This window comes from Xiphias gladius, chromosome 15 (assembly GCF_016859285.1).
Source record: "Xiphias gladius isolate SHS-SW01 ecotype Sanya breed wild chromosome 15, ASM1685928v1, whole genome shotgun sequence".
Classification (NCBI taxonomy): domain Eukaryota; kingdom Metazoa; phylum Chordata; class Actinopteri; order Istiophoriformes; family Xiphiidae; genus Xiphias; species Xiphias gladius.
The window spans coordinates 2,425,042-2,440,764 of NC_053414.1; the positions used below are offsets into that span (position 1 = coordinate 2,425,042).

Sequence of the window (15,723 nt, forward strand, 5' to 3'; positions counted from 1 at the left end):
AATAAATCGGTATCTAGAAGCCAAGCCGGGCTGTTAACAGCTCTCGTTGGAAAGTCAAACAAACAGCAACAAAGATTCACGAAATGACCAGAAAGCGATGTAACAAACGACTAAAAACAGGTGCAAAGGGACCAGAAATGACACTGCAACAGAGGCGGGGGTCCAAAGGGCCAACGGCTGCTCTGACATGGTGATCCAGCCCCGTCAGGAGCGATATCATGTGAACACAGATCTAAAATATTCTGAGGAAGGTGAATTTCATATATTCATCATGTTCTCACTTCTAGAGATTTACGCCTCGGCTTGCATCCATCTCGACACACGTCGTAAATAGTTTGATGTGTGAATGCTAATGTGACTTTATCAGGACTGGGAGCTGAGCTGAACCAGGCCTGGTCTCTATGCGTGGACTGTCTTTGGCCCCAGGTTGGTGTCGGAGCCCAACTCAGTACAGGATTCGGGGGCATTGACTCCGTGCGCCGACGCCTTCCTCACGTTAAAAACTACAGCCGCGATAGGACATTCAACATTCAACATTTAACATGCGGTACATCAACATCGCCGATCATGAGATTTTCAGAGACATCACATGTTAAATCGAAGACGTCCCACGGGAAAGCACCGATTTCACACGAGCCTTTCTCTGATGGACACGGGTTTTGCGCGTTTTCCTCCCTTTGGTTTAATTCACAGAAAGTGACGTGATTAAAGATCTGTCCACGCACATTTCACAACAACTGAATCGATTCAGTGTTGAGGTTATTTTTCAGAGAAACCTGGACTGTGCTGGAAGTCTGTCATTCACGGAGACACCCAGGACTGGGTTCGTTTTGCGTTGTTTTTGTGAGTTGTGGATTAATCTGGGGTTTATGTTCGCGTTAGATCGATTAATCGTTTGGTGTGCGCCTCAGATTCGGGTTATCCTCATCATCCTCGTCCTCGTCCTCGTCACAGAGGACAAAGGAGACCGCAGACTACTCACGCTCGAGCTGCTGTGCCTCTGACGGGCCTCCCGCCACCGTTTTCGGACGTTTGGTCGCTTGACCGACCGGTCGACCCAGAGGGAGACCGACCTTCACTCACTTCGCTCACGGGCTCATGCGGTTTTCAGGCGCTTCTGGTGCGAGCGTGAATTTGACCCGGCCGGTTTCTGACGTCTTCACGCTCACAGCCGCAGGTTTTGTTTTTGGGGGCGGTCGGACACAAACTGTGACTCGGTGCGTTTCCTTCGACACGTCTCTGCCGGATGAAGCAACGGGCCCGCCGCACCTGCAGTCCGGCCTGAAGCGACACCACCTGCCTCGGTGAGCATCCGCTGCCCGTCTGGACCCGGTGTCGGAGAGGGAGGACTACCGGACATTAGACCACGACGCGGGAGCCGCGAGAAAGGTGAGAAAACGGCGTGAAATGTGGGTAAAACAAAGCTCGTTGGTGCCGGTGCTACAGCGGCTCCGGTCGGGCTGAGCTGAACTCACGTTACAGCCGCAGACGGACGGACGGACGCCTCGGTGTGTCCTCTGCGCACACATTACATAACCCGACACCCCCACCCTCCCAAAAAATACCGGAGCCGCACGGAGGCTGGACGGATGCTGTCCGGGCGGAGACGCCGAGCGGGAGCCGCCGACAGGCCGCCGACAGGCCGCCGCCGCTGCCGCTGCAGCCGCCGCCGCCGCCGCTGCAGCCTCAGCGGCGGCGGCAGCGGCGGCGGCGGCGGCCTGTCGGCGGCTAATCAACCGGCTGGGGAGATCAAACAAAGCCGCCTTATGATAAACCAGAGAATAAAGCCCCTGATAAATAAACCCAATTAGAACAAAGCCGGTACCTGACCGTCCGAAGCCGATCCCCCTCCTCCTCTCCTCCGCTAAATGAAGAAATTTCGGCGCAGAAAACGAGCCGTTAAATCCTCACAAATCCACCGCCGCCCCGGATGCGTCCTGCCGCAGCGCCGCCATCCGAGAAAGAAGGTCTCGTTCAGGCTCGGGGAATTAAAACCACCGCCGGGGGTCAGTGGCACAATCCCGCCGCAGGAGCGTGTTCCTCCGCCGCCCGCTGCCGCCCGCTGCTCCGCCGCCGGGTGTCGTTGTTAAAATGGAGGCGGTGTCTCCGGGAATAGAAGCAGAGCGGAGCTGCTGCTGCTGCTGCTGCTGCCGGTGCTGGGTGGAGGAGCGGGTGGGGGTGGGGGAGAGGCGGTAAAGCAGAGCCGTTACACCAAAGCGCCGACGGGGGGCGCCAAACCAGCCCTTCACAGAAGGTCCCCCTGTCTGTGGACTCGTTTACATTATGCTCTCATTTTCCATTGTTTTCCTACGTAGGTTTGAATTCTCAGATATACGGTGTGTAAATAACCGTGGTGATGGATCAGGAGAGGTTTTCTTCTGATGACTCTTCCATGAGGGCCATATTAGTGCAGGTGTCACCGCTCCAGAGTCTGATGAGTCTTCCTGAAGGTCTCTGGCAGTCAGACGGGGGTCTTGGTTCGTCTTTCTAGCGATCCTACCAGCGGTTCTCTCTCAACGTCTTCTTGACTTCTCAACTTGACCTCCACCGTTCCTGGTGGCAAACTGAGGAAACGGCTTCCTGAAAACACTCTGCTCCCTTCTTCTAGCCTTCCCCAGCTTTGTGGCCATCAGTTATTCTAATTTCCAGAGCTAGGCAGCTGCTTAGCGGAGCCCACGGCTGCTGATTGTTGGGAGGAGGTTTGAGGAGTCAGAGTATTTATAAAGCTTTGACATTAGCATCACCTGCCCTTTGCTAACCGTGACTGTGACCGAGCCCTGACAAGCTCATTAAGGTCTGAGACCTTGGTAAAAGTTCTGAGAGCTCAAATCTCTTGGGGGCTCAAGCTTTTGCATGGTGCTCTTATCTTGCTTTAAATGTTTTAAAGAATGTTTCATCTTTAACTTTATGCCTTTTGGAAATCAGTTCATCTTCTACTCACTTAACTATTCACAGCAACAGACATTTTGACCAGTGGTGCCCGAACTTTTTCATGCCACCGTATCTTTTTACCTGTGAATTAGCCGACCCCGGTGAAATGACAGGATCTGGTCTGTAATGGACATGGACAATAGGCAGGGTGAATTAGAGTCAAAAATGGTCCTTCTTCTCAGAGTCCTACCGGACTCCGATCTGGACTCACAGGTGTGAAAACCCTGTTGATATGATTCAGTGAGACGTCCACTTCCTGAGGACATCATGATGTCGGATGCCCCTCCACAATAAAGCTCCAGAAATCCACTTAGAGACCAGAGGAAAAACAGGCTGCAGAACTTCATTCAGAATCTTCACGTTTTTAAGTTTCCTTCAGTATCACGGTGACCCAGTGACAGTTGTCTGAACGTCGACGGCTACGCTGCAACAGGAGCTGATCACAGCTGATTCGGCAGCTTTTAACGGGACAGTTTGACAGAATGGAAACAGACCCAGACTACGGGTCTGTGGGTCTCCAAGAGAAAAGCAGAACTGACCTGACAGATCTAACGAGCTTCTACAGGGTCTTGTTCTCCTGATGGTTTAAATCTTTTTCTGTCGACATGCTGGTTCCCAAACAGGTCTGTGTGTTGGCGTCAGCATGTTTCATCAGATCAGCAGAAACGTTTTCACTCCGTTTTCACACAAAGATCAGACTGAAAACCTGTTCACACTGACTCCGTGACCATCGAATGCAGTTTGAGGGTGGATTTGTTAATCCTGGATTAAGTTATCTCGCACTTTAAATAAAGGCAAAACGAGTAGGGAGTTGAAACATGATCAGACTTGATGATCCTCTCTGATGGTCGCGCAGAGACTTAAAGGTGATGTGTGAAAATGAAATCTTTCAAGAAGTAGCTTTTAAATGCATCAACTGTTGACAACGAAGTGAGCGCTGCAGTCAGCAAGTTAACAGGTTGTAGTGTCCAAATGAGCCGCGCTGCTCCGGTGACCCAGCGGGTAGTTTCCAGGCCAACATCAGGCTCAGACGTGAAGCCTTCTCTGCGGCACTGCTGGCTCCAGGCCGGCAGAGGGCGGCATTGAGTTTCTGCAGTCACCGGCAGCACGGCAGGAAGCATCTGGTTACAAACGATAGAAAGATCATCGACCAGAACTAATGTACTAATGGCTACCGAGTACTAAGGTAATAATGTAGTAGTGACCACCGAGTACTCAGGTAATAACATAGTAACAAGTACCGAGTACTCAGGTAACTAATGTAGTAATGGCTACTGAGTACTAATGGCTACCGAGTACTAAGGTAATAACGTAGTAACAACTACCGAGTACTCAGGTAATAACGTAGTAACAAGTACCGAGTACTCAGGTAACTAATGTAGTAATGGCTACTGAGTACTAATGGCTACCGAGTACTAAGGTAATAACGTAGTAACAACTACCGAGTACTCAGGTAATAACGTAGTAACAACTACCGAGTACTCAGGTAACTAATGTACTAATGGCTGCCGAGTACTCAGGTAACTAATGTAGTAATGGCTACTGAGTACTAATGGCTACCGAGTACTAAGGTAATAACGTAGTAACAAGTACCGAGTACTCAGGTAACTAATGTAGTAATGGCTACTGAGTACTAATGGCTACCGAGTACTAAGGTAATAACGTAGTAACAACTACCGAGTACTCAGGTAATAACGTAGTAACAAGTACCGAGTACTCAGGTAATAACGTAGTAACAACTACCGAGTACTCAGGTAATAACGTAGTAACAAGTACCGAGTACTCAGGTAACTAATGTAGTAATGGCTACTGAGTACTAATGGCTACCGAGTACTAAGGTAATAACGTAGTAACAACTACCGAGTACTCAGGTAATAACGTAGTAACAAGTACCGAGTACTCAGGTAACTAATGTAGTAATGGCTACTGAGTACTAATGGCTACCGAGTACTAAGGTAATAACGTAGTAACAACTACCGAGTACTCAGGTAATAACGTAGTAACAAGTCAGGCTACTCATGTAGTAATGGCTACTGAGTACTAATGGCTACCGAGTATTAAGGTAATAACGTAGTAACAACTACCGAGTACTCAGGTAATAACGTAGTAACAACTACCGAGTACTCAGGTAATAACGTAGTAACAACTACCGAGTACTCAGGTAACTAATGTACTAATGGCTGCCGAATACTAAGGTAATAATGTAGTAGTGACCACCGAGTACTCAGGTAACTAATGTAGTAATGGCTACTGAGTACTAATGGCTACCGAGTACTAAGGTAATAACGTAGTAACAACTACCGAGTACTCAGGTAATAACGTAGTAACAAGTACCGAGTACTCAGGTAACTAATGTAGTAATGGCTACTGAGTACTAATGGCTACCGAGTACTAAGGTAATAACGTAGTAACAACTACCGTCTACTCAGGTAATAACGTAGTAACAAGTACCGAGTACTCAGGTAATAACGTAGTAACAAGTACCGAGTACTCAGGTAACTAATGTAGTAATGGCTACTGAGTACTAAGGTAATAATGTAGTAGTGACCACCGAGTACTCATGCAGTAACGTAGTAATGAGTACTCCTAGTACTCAGTCATTCTGTCTCTCTCTCTCTCTCTGTTCCGGTTGTGGGCGTGCAGGGTGGCGAGAGTTGTGAGTTGTTTTCTGTCTGTTTCTGGATTGTCTCTCCATCGTTTCCTCTCTGCATAATGAGGTGAGCTTTATATTTCTAGGTCGCTTTATTGGTTTGTTTGCCGATCGATCGGTGGTTTAGTCAGGGGGTCTTCGGGAGTGGTGGCGTCCCACGGGGCGGCGGGGAGTGCGGGTGGTCCCGCCGGGTGGCGCCGTGGCCGTGGAGGGGGCTCTGCTGGTCGCCGGTGGGCAGGTGGGGCGCGGTCGGCTGTGTTTTGTCTCCAAAGTGGGCCGAGCGGTGGTTGTGTTCCTGGGGGACGAGCCTGGGGTGCGCTGTGTTTATTGGGGGGGTTTCGTGCGGATCTCCCCGCTGTCGGTGCTCTCCGCGCATATCGCCGTGTCCGGTGTTCTGCCGTTTTTCCCCGGTGGGTCGCTGGAGGCCGAGCTCCGCGGGTTCGGTGGATTTGCCGGTGGATTTTGAGCGGTGGGTCTGGGATGTGGGGGTCCCGGGCTGGGGCGCGTCCGGTCTCTGCGGCGGCGGGTGTTCATGTTCCTGGACTCGCTGGACCAGGCGCTGGAGGTGTCTTTCGGGGTGGAGCGTGGTGGTGGCCACTGCCTGGTCTGTGCCGACTTGGGCCAGCTCGGGTGTTTCGAGTGTGGAGACGTTGGTCACAAACGATTTGCGTGTCCGCATAGACAACAACTGGTGGAAGCGGCGGCGGGCAGGTCCGCCCGGGCCGAGGCACCGACGGGCGGGCGGGTCTGCTTGGGCCGGGGAGGCGGGTGGATCTGCAGCCGGGACTGAGGGGGTGGAGCACGGTGTTGCAGAAGCAGTGGCTGGTTCACGGTCAAACCGAAACAACCAGCTACAGGCTTCTGAGGCTGCAGAGAACCTGAGCGGCTCTCAGTCTGCAGGGGCTGAGGTAAAACAACAGTCAGTAGAAAAAGCTGAAGAAGCAGCTTCCACCAGTCTAATAGTCAAAGATGATACCGAAGGAAAAAGTGTGTTCAGTAGCCAGGTATCAGGTGCAGGAGGAGACATGGAGTACGACTCTGGGTCAGACGCTGTATCTATTGGTGAGACTCCTAACAGGAACACAAACCTCTACTTTCTAGAGGAAATAAATCAGTTCCTGGATGAAACATTCAGAAAATCTGCTAAAGTTACTGATTATTTCAGACACACCGACAAATTCATTAGATCTGTTGGCATATTAAAAAAACTGGTTGGTTTTGACATTTTGGACGAAAAGAAACGCTTCCATCTACAAAAACACGTCACAACTTTGAGGAAAGAAGCAAAAAGTAAAACTGCTAAAAGGACTAGAAGGTCGCTGACATGATCATGTACCACAAGGTGTTTTTTCCTCTTTACTGTTCCCTGCTTGTCTCATGTCTGATGCTCTTCTCTGTCCTCTCTATGCGGAGCCTCAGAATAGGGTCTCTGAACATCAATAGTGGGAGAGACAAGCACAAAAGAGCTTTAATATCTGAGGTCTCTGCTCAAAAAAAGATTGATGTGCTGTTTTTACAAGAGACACACACAACTCAGACAGACGAGGTAGATTGGGGTTTATGGTGGGAGGGTACATATGCCCTTAGCCATGGCACCAACTTCAGTGCAGGAGTAGCCGTTTTGTTTAAGCCAACCACAAATACAACGGTACTGTCTACTACTGAAATAGTGAAAGGACGGTTGCTGATGGTCAGAGCAGAAATAGAGAAATCTGTGTTCTGCCTTGTCAACGTGTATGCCCCGAACCAAGGGGCCGAAAGAGTAGTCTTGTTCAACAAGCTACAAAACAAACTAACGAAGCAGCATCAGGATCAACTCATCATTGGTTGCGACTTCAACTGTACTGTCGACTTTACTGTAGACAGGACAAGCGAGGAACCCCACCCGCAGTCATCCCAGAACCTAAACAGCATTATAATACAACTAGATCTGCTCGACGCGTGGGGGGTCAAACATCCGTAGTCCAGACAGGACACATGGGTGAGGGTCCCGAAGTCTCAGCTCCAGACTGGTTGAGAGCACAATTTGTCCAGTTTGGTTCACTGACCATCACTTAGTCAACATAGATTTGTATATTTCACCGGGTGAAAGGGTTAAATCTTACTGGAGTTTTAACAACACTCTCCTTCTAGACAGGACTTTCTGTCACTGCTTTGAGCAATTTTGGCTCCTTCTTTTTCAATTTGGAGAAATCGGTAGCGCAACGAAAGCAGATGACCTGCCCTAGGCTGCCAGGAGGCAGAGTGACCGCTAGTCCAGATGAGATGAGGAACCATGCAATGGATTTCTACACTGACCTCTTTGGTGCAGGCCACTGCAACATGGAGGGACTGCAACATCAAGAAACTTCTACAAGGGCTTCCTCAACTTCTCAAGGACGAGAAGGCTGGTCTGGATCGGGAGCTGACTCTGGAGGAGTTGACGGTCGCCATCAACCAGATGGCATTGGGACAGGCACCAGGGATCGATGGTCTCTCCAGTGACTTCTACAAGCATTTCTGGAACACCATCGGACCCGATTTACATGGTGTTCTGTTAGATTGCTTTAGAACAGGATCTCTCCCGGTCTCCTGTCAGAGGGCTGTGCTCTCCCTGCTACCCAAGAAAGGAGACCTGGCCCAACTTAATAACTGGAGGCCAGTTGCCCTCCTCTGTACAGAATATAAGGTGCTTTCCAGAGCCTTGTCAAACAGACTTAAGGACGTCCTGGAAATAATTGTAAATATAGACCAGACCTATTGTGTACCAGGTAGGACAATCATGGACAACATTTTCCTCATATGAGATGTTATTGATGTTTGTAAATATTATAAGATAAATTGTGGGATATTGTCTTTAGATCAGGAAAAGGCTTTTGACAGGGTGGATCCATCCTACTTGTTTTCTGCCCTTAGAGGTTTTGGTATTGGTTATGGTTTTCTGGCTTGGGTTGGTTTACTGTATAAAGGTGCACAATGTATTGTGAAGATGGGGACGAGGCTGAGCCGGCCAATCCCTGTGCAGCGAGGGATAAGACAGGGTTGTCCTATCTCAGGTCAACTATATAGCTTAGCTATTGAGCCCCTGCTGTGCAGGCTGAGAGGTCGGCTCAGTGGTCTCTCACTGCCGGACCTCGATCGTCCTCCCACTGTTTCTGCTTATGCAGACGACATTTACATCTTTGTTTCCAGTCAAGAGGATGTTCAACATCTGCAGGACACCCTGACTCTTTATGAACAGGCCTCATCTGCACGGTTTAACTGGGAAAAAAGTGAAGCTCTGTTGGTGGGACAGTGGCGGGATCAGGCAGTGCCCAGTCTGCCTGGAGGACTCCAGTGGGGGAAGGAGGGGCTGAAGGTGCTGGGAGTGTTCTTGGGCACTGAGGGATTTCAGAGAAAGAACTGGGAGGGAGCAAGGGAGAAAGTGTGCGTTCGGTTGTCTAAATGGAAATGGCTGCTACCCCAGTTGTCATATAGGGGAAGGGTTCTGGTTGCCAATAACTTGGTCTCCTCGACTCTCTGGCACAAAGTTATTGCTCTGACGCCACCAAGGGGCCTGGTAGAGGAAATTCAGAAAGCCATCCCGGACCTCTTCTGGTCTGGTTACCACTGGGTCACAGCAGCAGCCTTACATCTGCCTGTGGCTGAAGGAGGGCAGGGATTGATCAACATCCAGTCCAAAATGGCTTCATTTAGACTCCAGACCGCGCAAAGGCTGCTGTACAAATGTGGCCCAAGCGGACAGCAGACCTCCAGTGGAGGGTTGTACACGGGGCGATAGCTACGAACAGATACAGAGCGCACCTGGATCCTGAGCTGGGGGAGGAGTGTGTCTTCTGCTCTCAGGCGGAGACCCTGGAGCATTTGTTTTTTCAGTGTCCTCGGCTGGTGACGCTGTTCGAGCTTTTAAAAAGGTGGTTTCAGGGTATCGGGGAGAAATTTTCTTTTGAGTTGTTCATTTTTGGCCCCAGGTACAGTGCTAAAAAGAAGACGGCAGATACACTGGTGAACTTTTTACCTGGTTCTGCCAAGCTGGCCATCTGGCTGACGCGCAGGAACCGGGTCCAGAACACCGGCAACTTGGAACCTGTGCCGGTTCTGCAGGGACTGTTGAAGGCCCGTCTGAGAGTGGAACACGCTTATTATATAATGATGGATAACGTGCAGGACTTCAGGCACATTTGGGCTGTGGGAGGGGTCTTAGTTTCTGTCGGGGGGGGGCTGATTGTTAATTTCTGAGAGAAAAAATTTTTTGGCGACCGTTTTTTGCTTCTTTGTTTTGCTATTTTTCTTTCTGGTCTTTGGGTGATGAGGTGGGTTTAATAAATGTTTTTAAAAAAATCAAATCTCTCTCTCTCTCTCTCTCTCCCCCCTCCCCCATATGGCTGACACTTAAACTGCTTAAAGTCACACATTCATGAATCTCCCAAGCGTGCACCACACTATTGATTTACTGATTCAGACCTTCTTTTTTGTGAGAAATAAACTACTTGAATCATGTCTCTTTCCCTCCCTCTCTGTCTGTCTCTCTCTCTGTCTCTCTCTCTCTGTCTCTCTGTCTGTCTCTCCTTATATAAATCCTCACCGTGTCTTCAGTCTCTGCGCAGAGCGGCAGTGGACCGATGGAGTGCAGGGAGGCCTTTATTTTCTACCTGAGTTGGGCCATGATCGCCAGTGGCGTGGCCTACCTGTGGCGCCAGACCCGGAGCCACACGCAGTATGGCCGCTACGTTCCGGTGGGGCATCGCTGCTGTCCGGCCAGACTGGGCTGGTTCCTGCAGGAGGTCCCAGCCTTCCTGCTGCCGCTGCTGCTGCTGCTGCTGACCGAGGAGCCAGTCGGAGCGGGCAGCGGGCGCAGGACCGGGAGGACGCTGCTGCTCGGCACCTTCGTGCTGCACTATTTCCAGAGGTCAGAGCTCACCGGTGTTGACCCCCCACTTACAAAGTGCTGTCTGTATACATTCGATGAGCTGATGGTAATGTTTAACTCGATGTAGGAAGTTTAATGGAGGAGTCAGCTTCAAAGTGTGAATTCAGCAGGACGCGGACGCCACACGCAGGCTGAGAAACCGGACTGATTTTCAGACAAGCTTCAGTTACCCCGATGCCTTTATTTAAAGGAGTAGCGCCACATTTTGTTCAAATACGTGTATGCCTCCAGTGCTGTGCTGTCATGCAGGGATGGAAAGTAACTAAGTACATTTACTAAGCAAGTACTCAAGTACAGCTTTGATGTACTTGTACATCCATTGAGTGTTTCCACTTTCTGCTACTCTACTTCTGCTCCACCACATTCAGATACTGTTTCCTTTCATAACTTCTGCTGTTCTATTATGGTTTAAGTTACACAGCCCTATATCAGGTAATTAAAAGAAGCTCCACCGTCAGCCACTGCAACATGAAAGGGATAAACACATGAATCCATCAATAATTATAATCCAGTAAGAGGCTCTAATGTATTTATTTTGATTCCTCAGGTACATTATGCTGCGAACACTTGATCTTCTAATGACGTAAAATATTAAATGTAGAACTTGTAACAGAGTATTTGTGCTCTGTATTTTTTACTATTCTTACTAAGTGTGTAGAAGTAATTTACAGATCTAAGTTATATATAATGCTATTATACTGTACAGTACATGGACTATTCTATTATTGGATTATCATTTCTGATGCATTATCGTAAGCAGCAGTTTAATGTTGTAGCTGCCGTGGTGGAAAGTAGCAGAGTACGTTTACTCGAGCGCTCCGCTCAGGTACAATTCTGAGGGACTTGTACCTGAGTATTTCCATTTTCTGCTGCTTCTACTTCACTGCAACTTCTTTTCGCTCAGCTCTTTTTAGTCGCTCAGCATTTTAACGTTGCAGCAGGTCAGCGAAGCCCGCTTTTTGTTTGGAGCCTTTCTTCGCAATCGACTAAAAAGAGCTGAGCGAAAAGAGTGATCGCACGTTTTCTATGTGAAATCTGAAACTTCCAATGTTAAAACATCCTGTTCCACAAAAATGCTTTTCCTGTCCAATCTAGTGAAGTACAAGTATAAAGTAGCATGAAATGATGATGCCACTGTAAACTACAAGTGCCTCAAATTTACAAGAAATTCACTTAGTCACAGTCCAAAGCCGCTGGCTAATGTATTATATCCTGTGTAATCTGTTCATTAGTGATATTCTGTGGACCAAATTTTCGGGATTAAACCGTGTGTTTGTCTGACATAAGATGTCGACATTGTGGTGCTAATGGGTTATTTCTAAAGAGTCAGCACGTCCTGAGCTAACTTAGTTTGTAGGGTTCCAGGTTGGTAGAAAAGGGCCCCGTTCAGGAACATCCAGTGAGTGGGAGTTGGTCCCGGATGCTATCAGAGTTTAGGCTAACACTAGCACAACTGTCCTCATCTCTGTTGGGTTTGTAGGTTTTCACACTCCAGCCCAAGTCAATGTCGCCTGAGCGAGACGTGCGTTTATCATTAGCCAGTCCTCATCCTAAGGGTCGTGGCAGTAACCGATAAAAGTCCAGTCTGGTTTAGATACAAAGCTCTGGCCTCTTTTATTTAAACCGCTGCTGTCGAGAGGCTCGTGGTGTTTTCCATTAAAGCAAACTTACGTGTTTAAAGCTGCAGTGGTCAGTGTTTGCATATGTACAGCGGTGCAGTTTAAGTTAGTATGTTATTACTGAAGCACTTTTTTCTGTTTTCCGTCACTTGCCTCAGCAAGGTGTATTTTTAAGATGGAGCGTTTTCAGTGTGTACGATCACATAAAAGCATCAGATGTTGATTTGTATGAGATGTCTCCTCACATTTCCTGAGGATGACAGTTCTAAATATCAGCAACATATTAACAGCTAATCTTGAAGTTCATTTTTTGTTTGGCCTGTAGAAAAAACAGATGAAACGTTTGTTCAGTGGCAGGGTTCAAACCCGAGAGAACGTCCGATGAAACACAAAAACATCGAGACAAAAACTTGACGCAAAAAGCCTGTAGTGTTGAGAGTGTAGCAGCACGATCACCAGGTGAGGTCCAGGTCTCTAAAACATAAAGAGATAACCATCAGCTCCAGACCATTTCACAGGACTTTCACATACAGCCAGACCACAGGATCATTAAATCTGCTGTCATACAGAACAGCGGCAGTTGAGATCTTCTGAAAATGATGTTCACCGAGGTCGTTCAAGGACCTGAACCCCAGGACCGTAGAGGAACTAAGTACTCAAGTCCACGTCCTTGCTCTTAGCTTCAGTATTTCCATTTCATGCTGGTGCTGCTTTTACTTACGTAAAGTAGCAGCGGCTCATTTCACCTGCAGCTCATGCAGAGAAGTGCTGTGCTCATCGTTAATAACCTGTCACATTATGAATATCTGTTAATTAGAGATCAGGATGTTCCCATTGACTTCAGTCGGTTCAAAGGGCCAAACATCACCTCGGCAGCTCACTGGTTAACAGAGTGTTTAAAGCTGGTGTTTAATCTCAACACGAACAGAAATGTCAGAACTGCAGTCGGGTTTCTAGTGGGAGATTCGCACTGTGACCGTTCCTTCTCCGGTACTCACCAGCCACATTACTGCGACAACCACTCCTGTTCCCTGCACCGACCATTGCTCGACATTAAAATCGTTCCAGTCGCTGTGTCGACGGAACCTTGCAGCGACCTTCAGCTGCTACAAACAGCGGAAACAGAGTTTAACCGGGTCTTGACAGTGGTCCCGTGAGGCCGTGTTGAGGACCGGGTGTGACTTGAATCTGTCTTTCAGGAGTTTCATCTACGCCTTCCTGACCAAAGGACGCCCCGTCCCCCTGACAATCCTCTTCTACGCCACCATCTTCTGCTCCATCAACGGCTTCCTGCAGGGACACCACCTGCTGCACTGTGCCCAGTTTGAGGACACCTGGCTGACGAACGCTCGCCTGGCTCTAGGTGGGTCACAACAGCATCCACAAGACCACCAGGAAATGTGACCTCGATCATATCATTACATTTCCTTTTAACCATCTTCTACATGTTGGTCAACATGGAAACAAAGTCTGTAGCTCCGTCAACAAAATAATTAAACCTCCGGCTGAGCATTAGAGCCGTCAGAACAGTTGGCTTCATGGTAGAACGGGTGGGTGGGACTGGATCAGACCGGACAGGTGACCTAACGAAGTGAACACTGTGTGTATGCCATTTAGGTTTTCTTCTGTTTGCGGTCGGCATGGCCATCAACATCCACAGCGACCACATCCTGCGCAGCCTGAGAAAACCTGGAGAGATCGTCTACAGGATCCCCTACGGTACAACAGATCCTTATCCAAGCTAGATCTTGAACCACACCAGATCCTGATCCACACCAGATCAGCCGCAAAGACCCATACCACTGATTAGTCAACAAAGGTCAACGTTTTTCAGTTAATCTGCCGCTGAGCCGCCCATGCCCGACTCTTCTGTTATTCAGTCCTGGATCTGTTTTTTTCTCCTAGGGGGAATGTTTGAGTTTGTGTCCGGCGCTAACTTCTTCGGGGAGATTGTGGAGTGGTGTGGTTACGCCATCGCCGCGTGGTCTTTAACAGCCGTGGCCTTTGCTTTCTTCACGGTCTGCTCCATCGGGCCCAGAGCCTACCAGCACCACAGGTATCGTAACCACCTGGTTCATGACCAGCACGGCAGGGATTTTAATAATCTGCTACATAAAGTGTATATAAATGTCTGTGTGTGTGTGTGTGTGTGTGTGTATATAGATATGTATATATACACACATATATATATTAATCTGCCCATTATTTTCTTGATTGAGTAATTAGATTTTGTCTATAAAAAAACGGCCGTTATACTTTGCCAGAGCCTCGTGTGGACCAACCGTCGTTTGAAAACCCAGATATCTTTAGTTTATCCTCACAAAACGATTCACGTTCTGTTGGACTAATTGATTCAGCTCTACCTAACGTGGACTTCAGTACCTCCTTTCTGTCTGTCTTGCAGAGACTACCAGCGCAGGTTTGATGACTACCCACGGTCCAGGAAAGCTCTTATTCCTTTCATACTGTGAGGATGGAAGAGTGCCTGGAAAAAAAACAGCAACTAATCGTATCTAGAATTGCTTTCAGTTTTGTCATTAATGTTTCGCTCTGAGGCTGCAGCTGTGGGATCAGCTGGAGCACCTTTCAGTCCCTGGCCCCAGGTTAGTCTTTGGCTCAAAGAAAATCATCGGCATCGCGCGTGTTAAGAGTCCGTCGTAGTGATACGGCAGCCTCTGAGACAGAAAGACGGAAGCTTTAACGTGAATCTGATGGTGGTCGAGAGGACGTTCACGTTATACAGCAGGTCGTGTGGACGGAAAGAGGCAGAAAGACCCTGAGGCAGCTCTGGAGTCAGATCATTGTACTATTGATAATAACCATATATTTGATCTTAAACCGGTTAATTATAAAAAAATCAGCACACGCTTCGAGTCAAGGGGACTGCAGCTCATTTACGTCCTTAGTCTCTAATGTTCAGTCCGTCCCCCCTCACTCTGATTAACGGTAGAAGATAAACCCTGCTTTAGTTAGTCCCAACCACCTTCAACTTCAGACTTCTTAAAAATACGTTGTAAACCGTAATCCCTGCTTACATTAATAACCACCACAGATGTGTGTGTTTGCCTGCTGACTCCATTATTGTATCGAAGATTATTGTTCAACACCACTGACCTGACATGTTAATGAAGAAAGACGTCTGCTCCTGGTCCTGTGTACATGATGTTATTTGTGTGAATGCTTCAATACTAATGAAATTAAAATCAAATTCTACATTTGGAGAAATGACAGCGGTATTGTTTTGGTTTCCTTTTTCATGCAGACGGTCACTGGCCAACATATGACGAATTTATTTCTAAACTGAATTGGCAGGTTACACCAGAGGGAACGTGCAGCGTCTTCCTCTTTCTATAACTGACTGTTACTCAGTTTGCTTTAGGAAGAATAAACGTCGGAAGAAATACCTGAGGAGCTGGAGCTCGTTGCCTCACTGCCGATTCCTTCTGTGTCGGTAATAAAGTAAAGAGGTTTCCTTCAGAACTGTGAATTGTTTATGTCCAGTAAAACAAATATTAGAGAGATTTAGACTCGATATTGAATATTCTTTTGATTTCTGTGGATTATAAAAAACAATATTTCGAAAATCTTCTGCATTTTATTTTTTAGAAGGATAA

At 48.0% G+C, this 15,723-nt stretch overlaps 2 protein-coding genes across 5 annotated transcripts in view; one reads left to right on the plus strand and one right to left on the minus strand.

Moving 5' to 3' along the window:
- The window catches only part of LOC120800651 (CSC1-like protein 2), a 40,703-nt gene extending 38,600 nt beyond the window's left edge, over positions 1-2,103 (minus strand). For all 4 annotated transcript variants that reach the window (XM_040146905.1, XM_040146904.1, XM_040146903.1 and 1 more), the window contains exon 1: positions 1,826-2,103. The gene's annotated coding sequence lies outside the window, so the exon portion shown is untranslated. The remainder of the gene's footprint in view (positions 1-1,825) is intronic.
- srd5a2a (steroid-5-alpha-reductase, alpha polypeptide 2a) lies at positions 462-15,337 on the plus strand. Its single transcript, XM_040146907.1, has 6 exons — positions 462-1,389; positions 10,157-10,469; positions 13,309-13,472; positions 13,727-13,828; positions 14,015-14,165; positions 14,514-15,337. Exons 2-6 carry the CDS (start codon positions 10,183-10,185, stop codon positions 14,578-14,580), a joined length of 771 nt encoding a protein of 256 aa, XP_040002841.1. The 5' UTR covers positions 462-1,389; positions 10,157-10,182; the 3' UTR covers positions 14,581-15,337.
- The last annotated feature ends 386 nt before the right edge of the window (positions 15,338-15,723 follow it).

Coding starts and splice junctions, on each gene's coding strand:
- srd5a2a (XM_040146907.1), top strand. CDS start 10,183: ATGGAGTGCAGGGAGGCCTTTATTTTCTACCTGAGTTGGGCCATGATC. Junction 10,470..13,308: donor GTGCTGCACTATTTCCAGAG/GTCAGAGCTCAC, acceptor TCTGTCTTTCAG/GAGTTTCATCTACGCCTTCC. Junction 14,166..14,513: donor AGAGCCTACCAGCACCACAG/GTATCGTAACCA, acceptor TCTGTCTTGCAG/AGACTACCAGCGCAGGTTTG.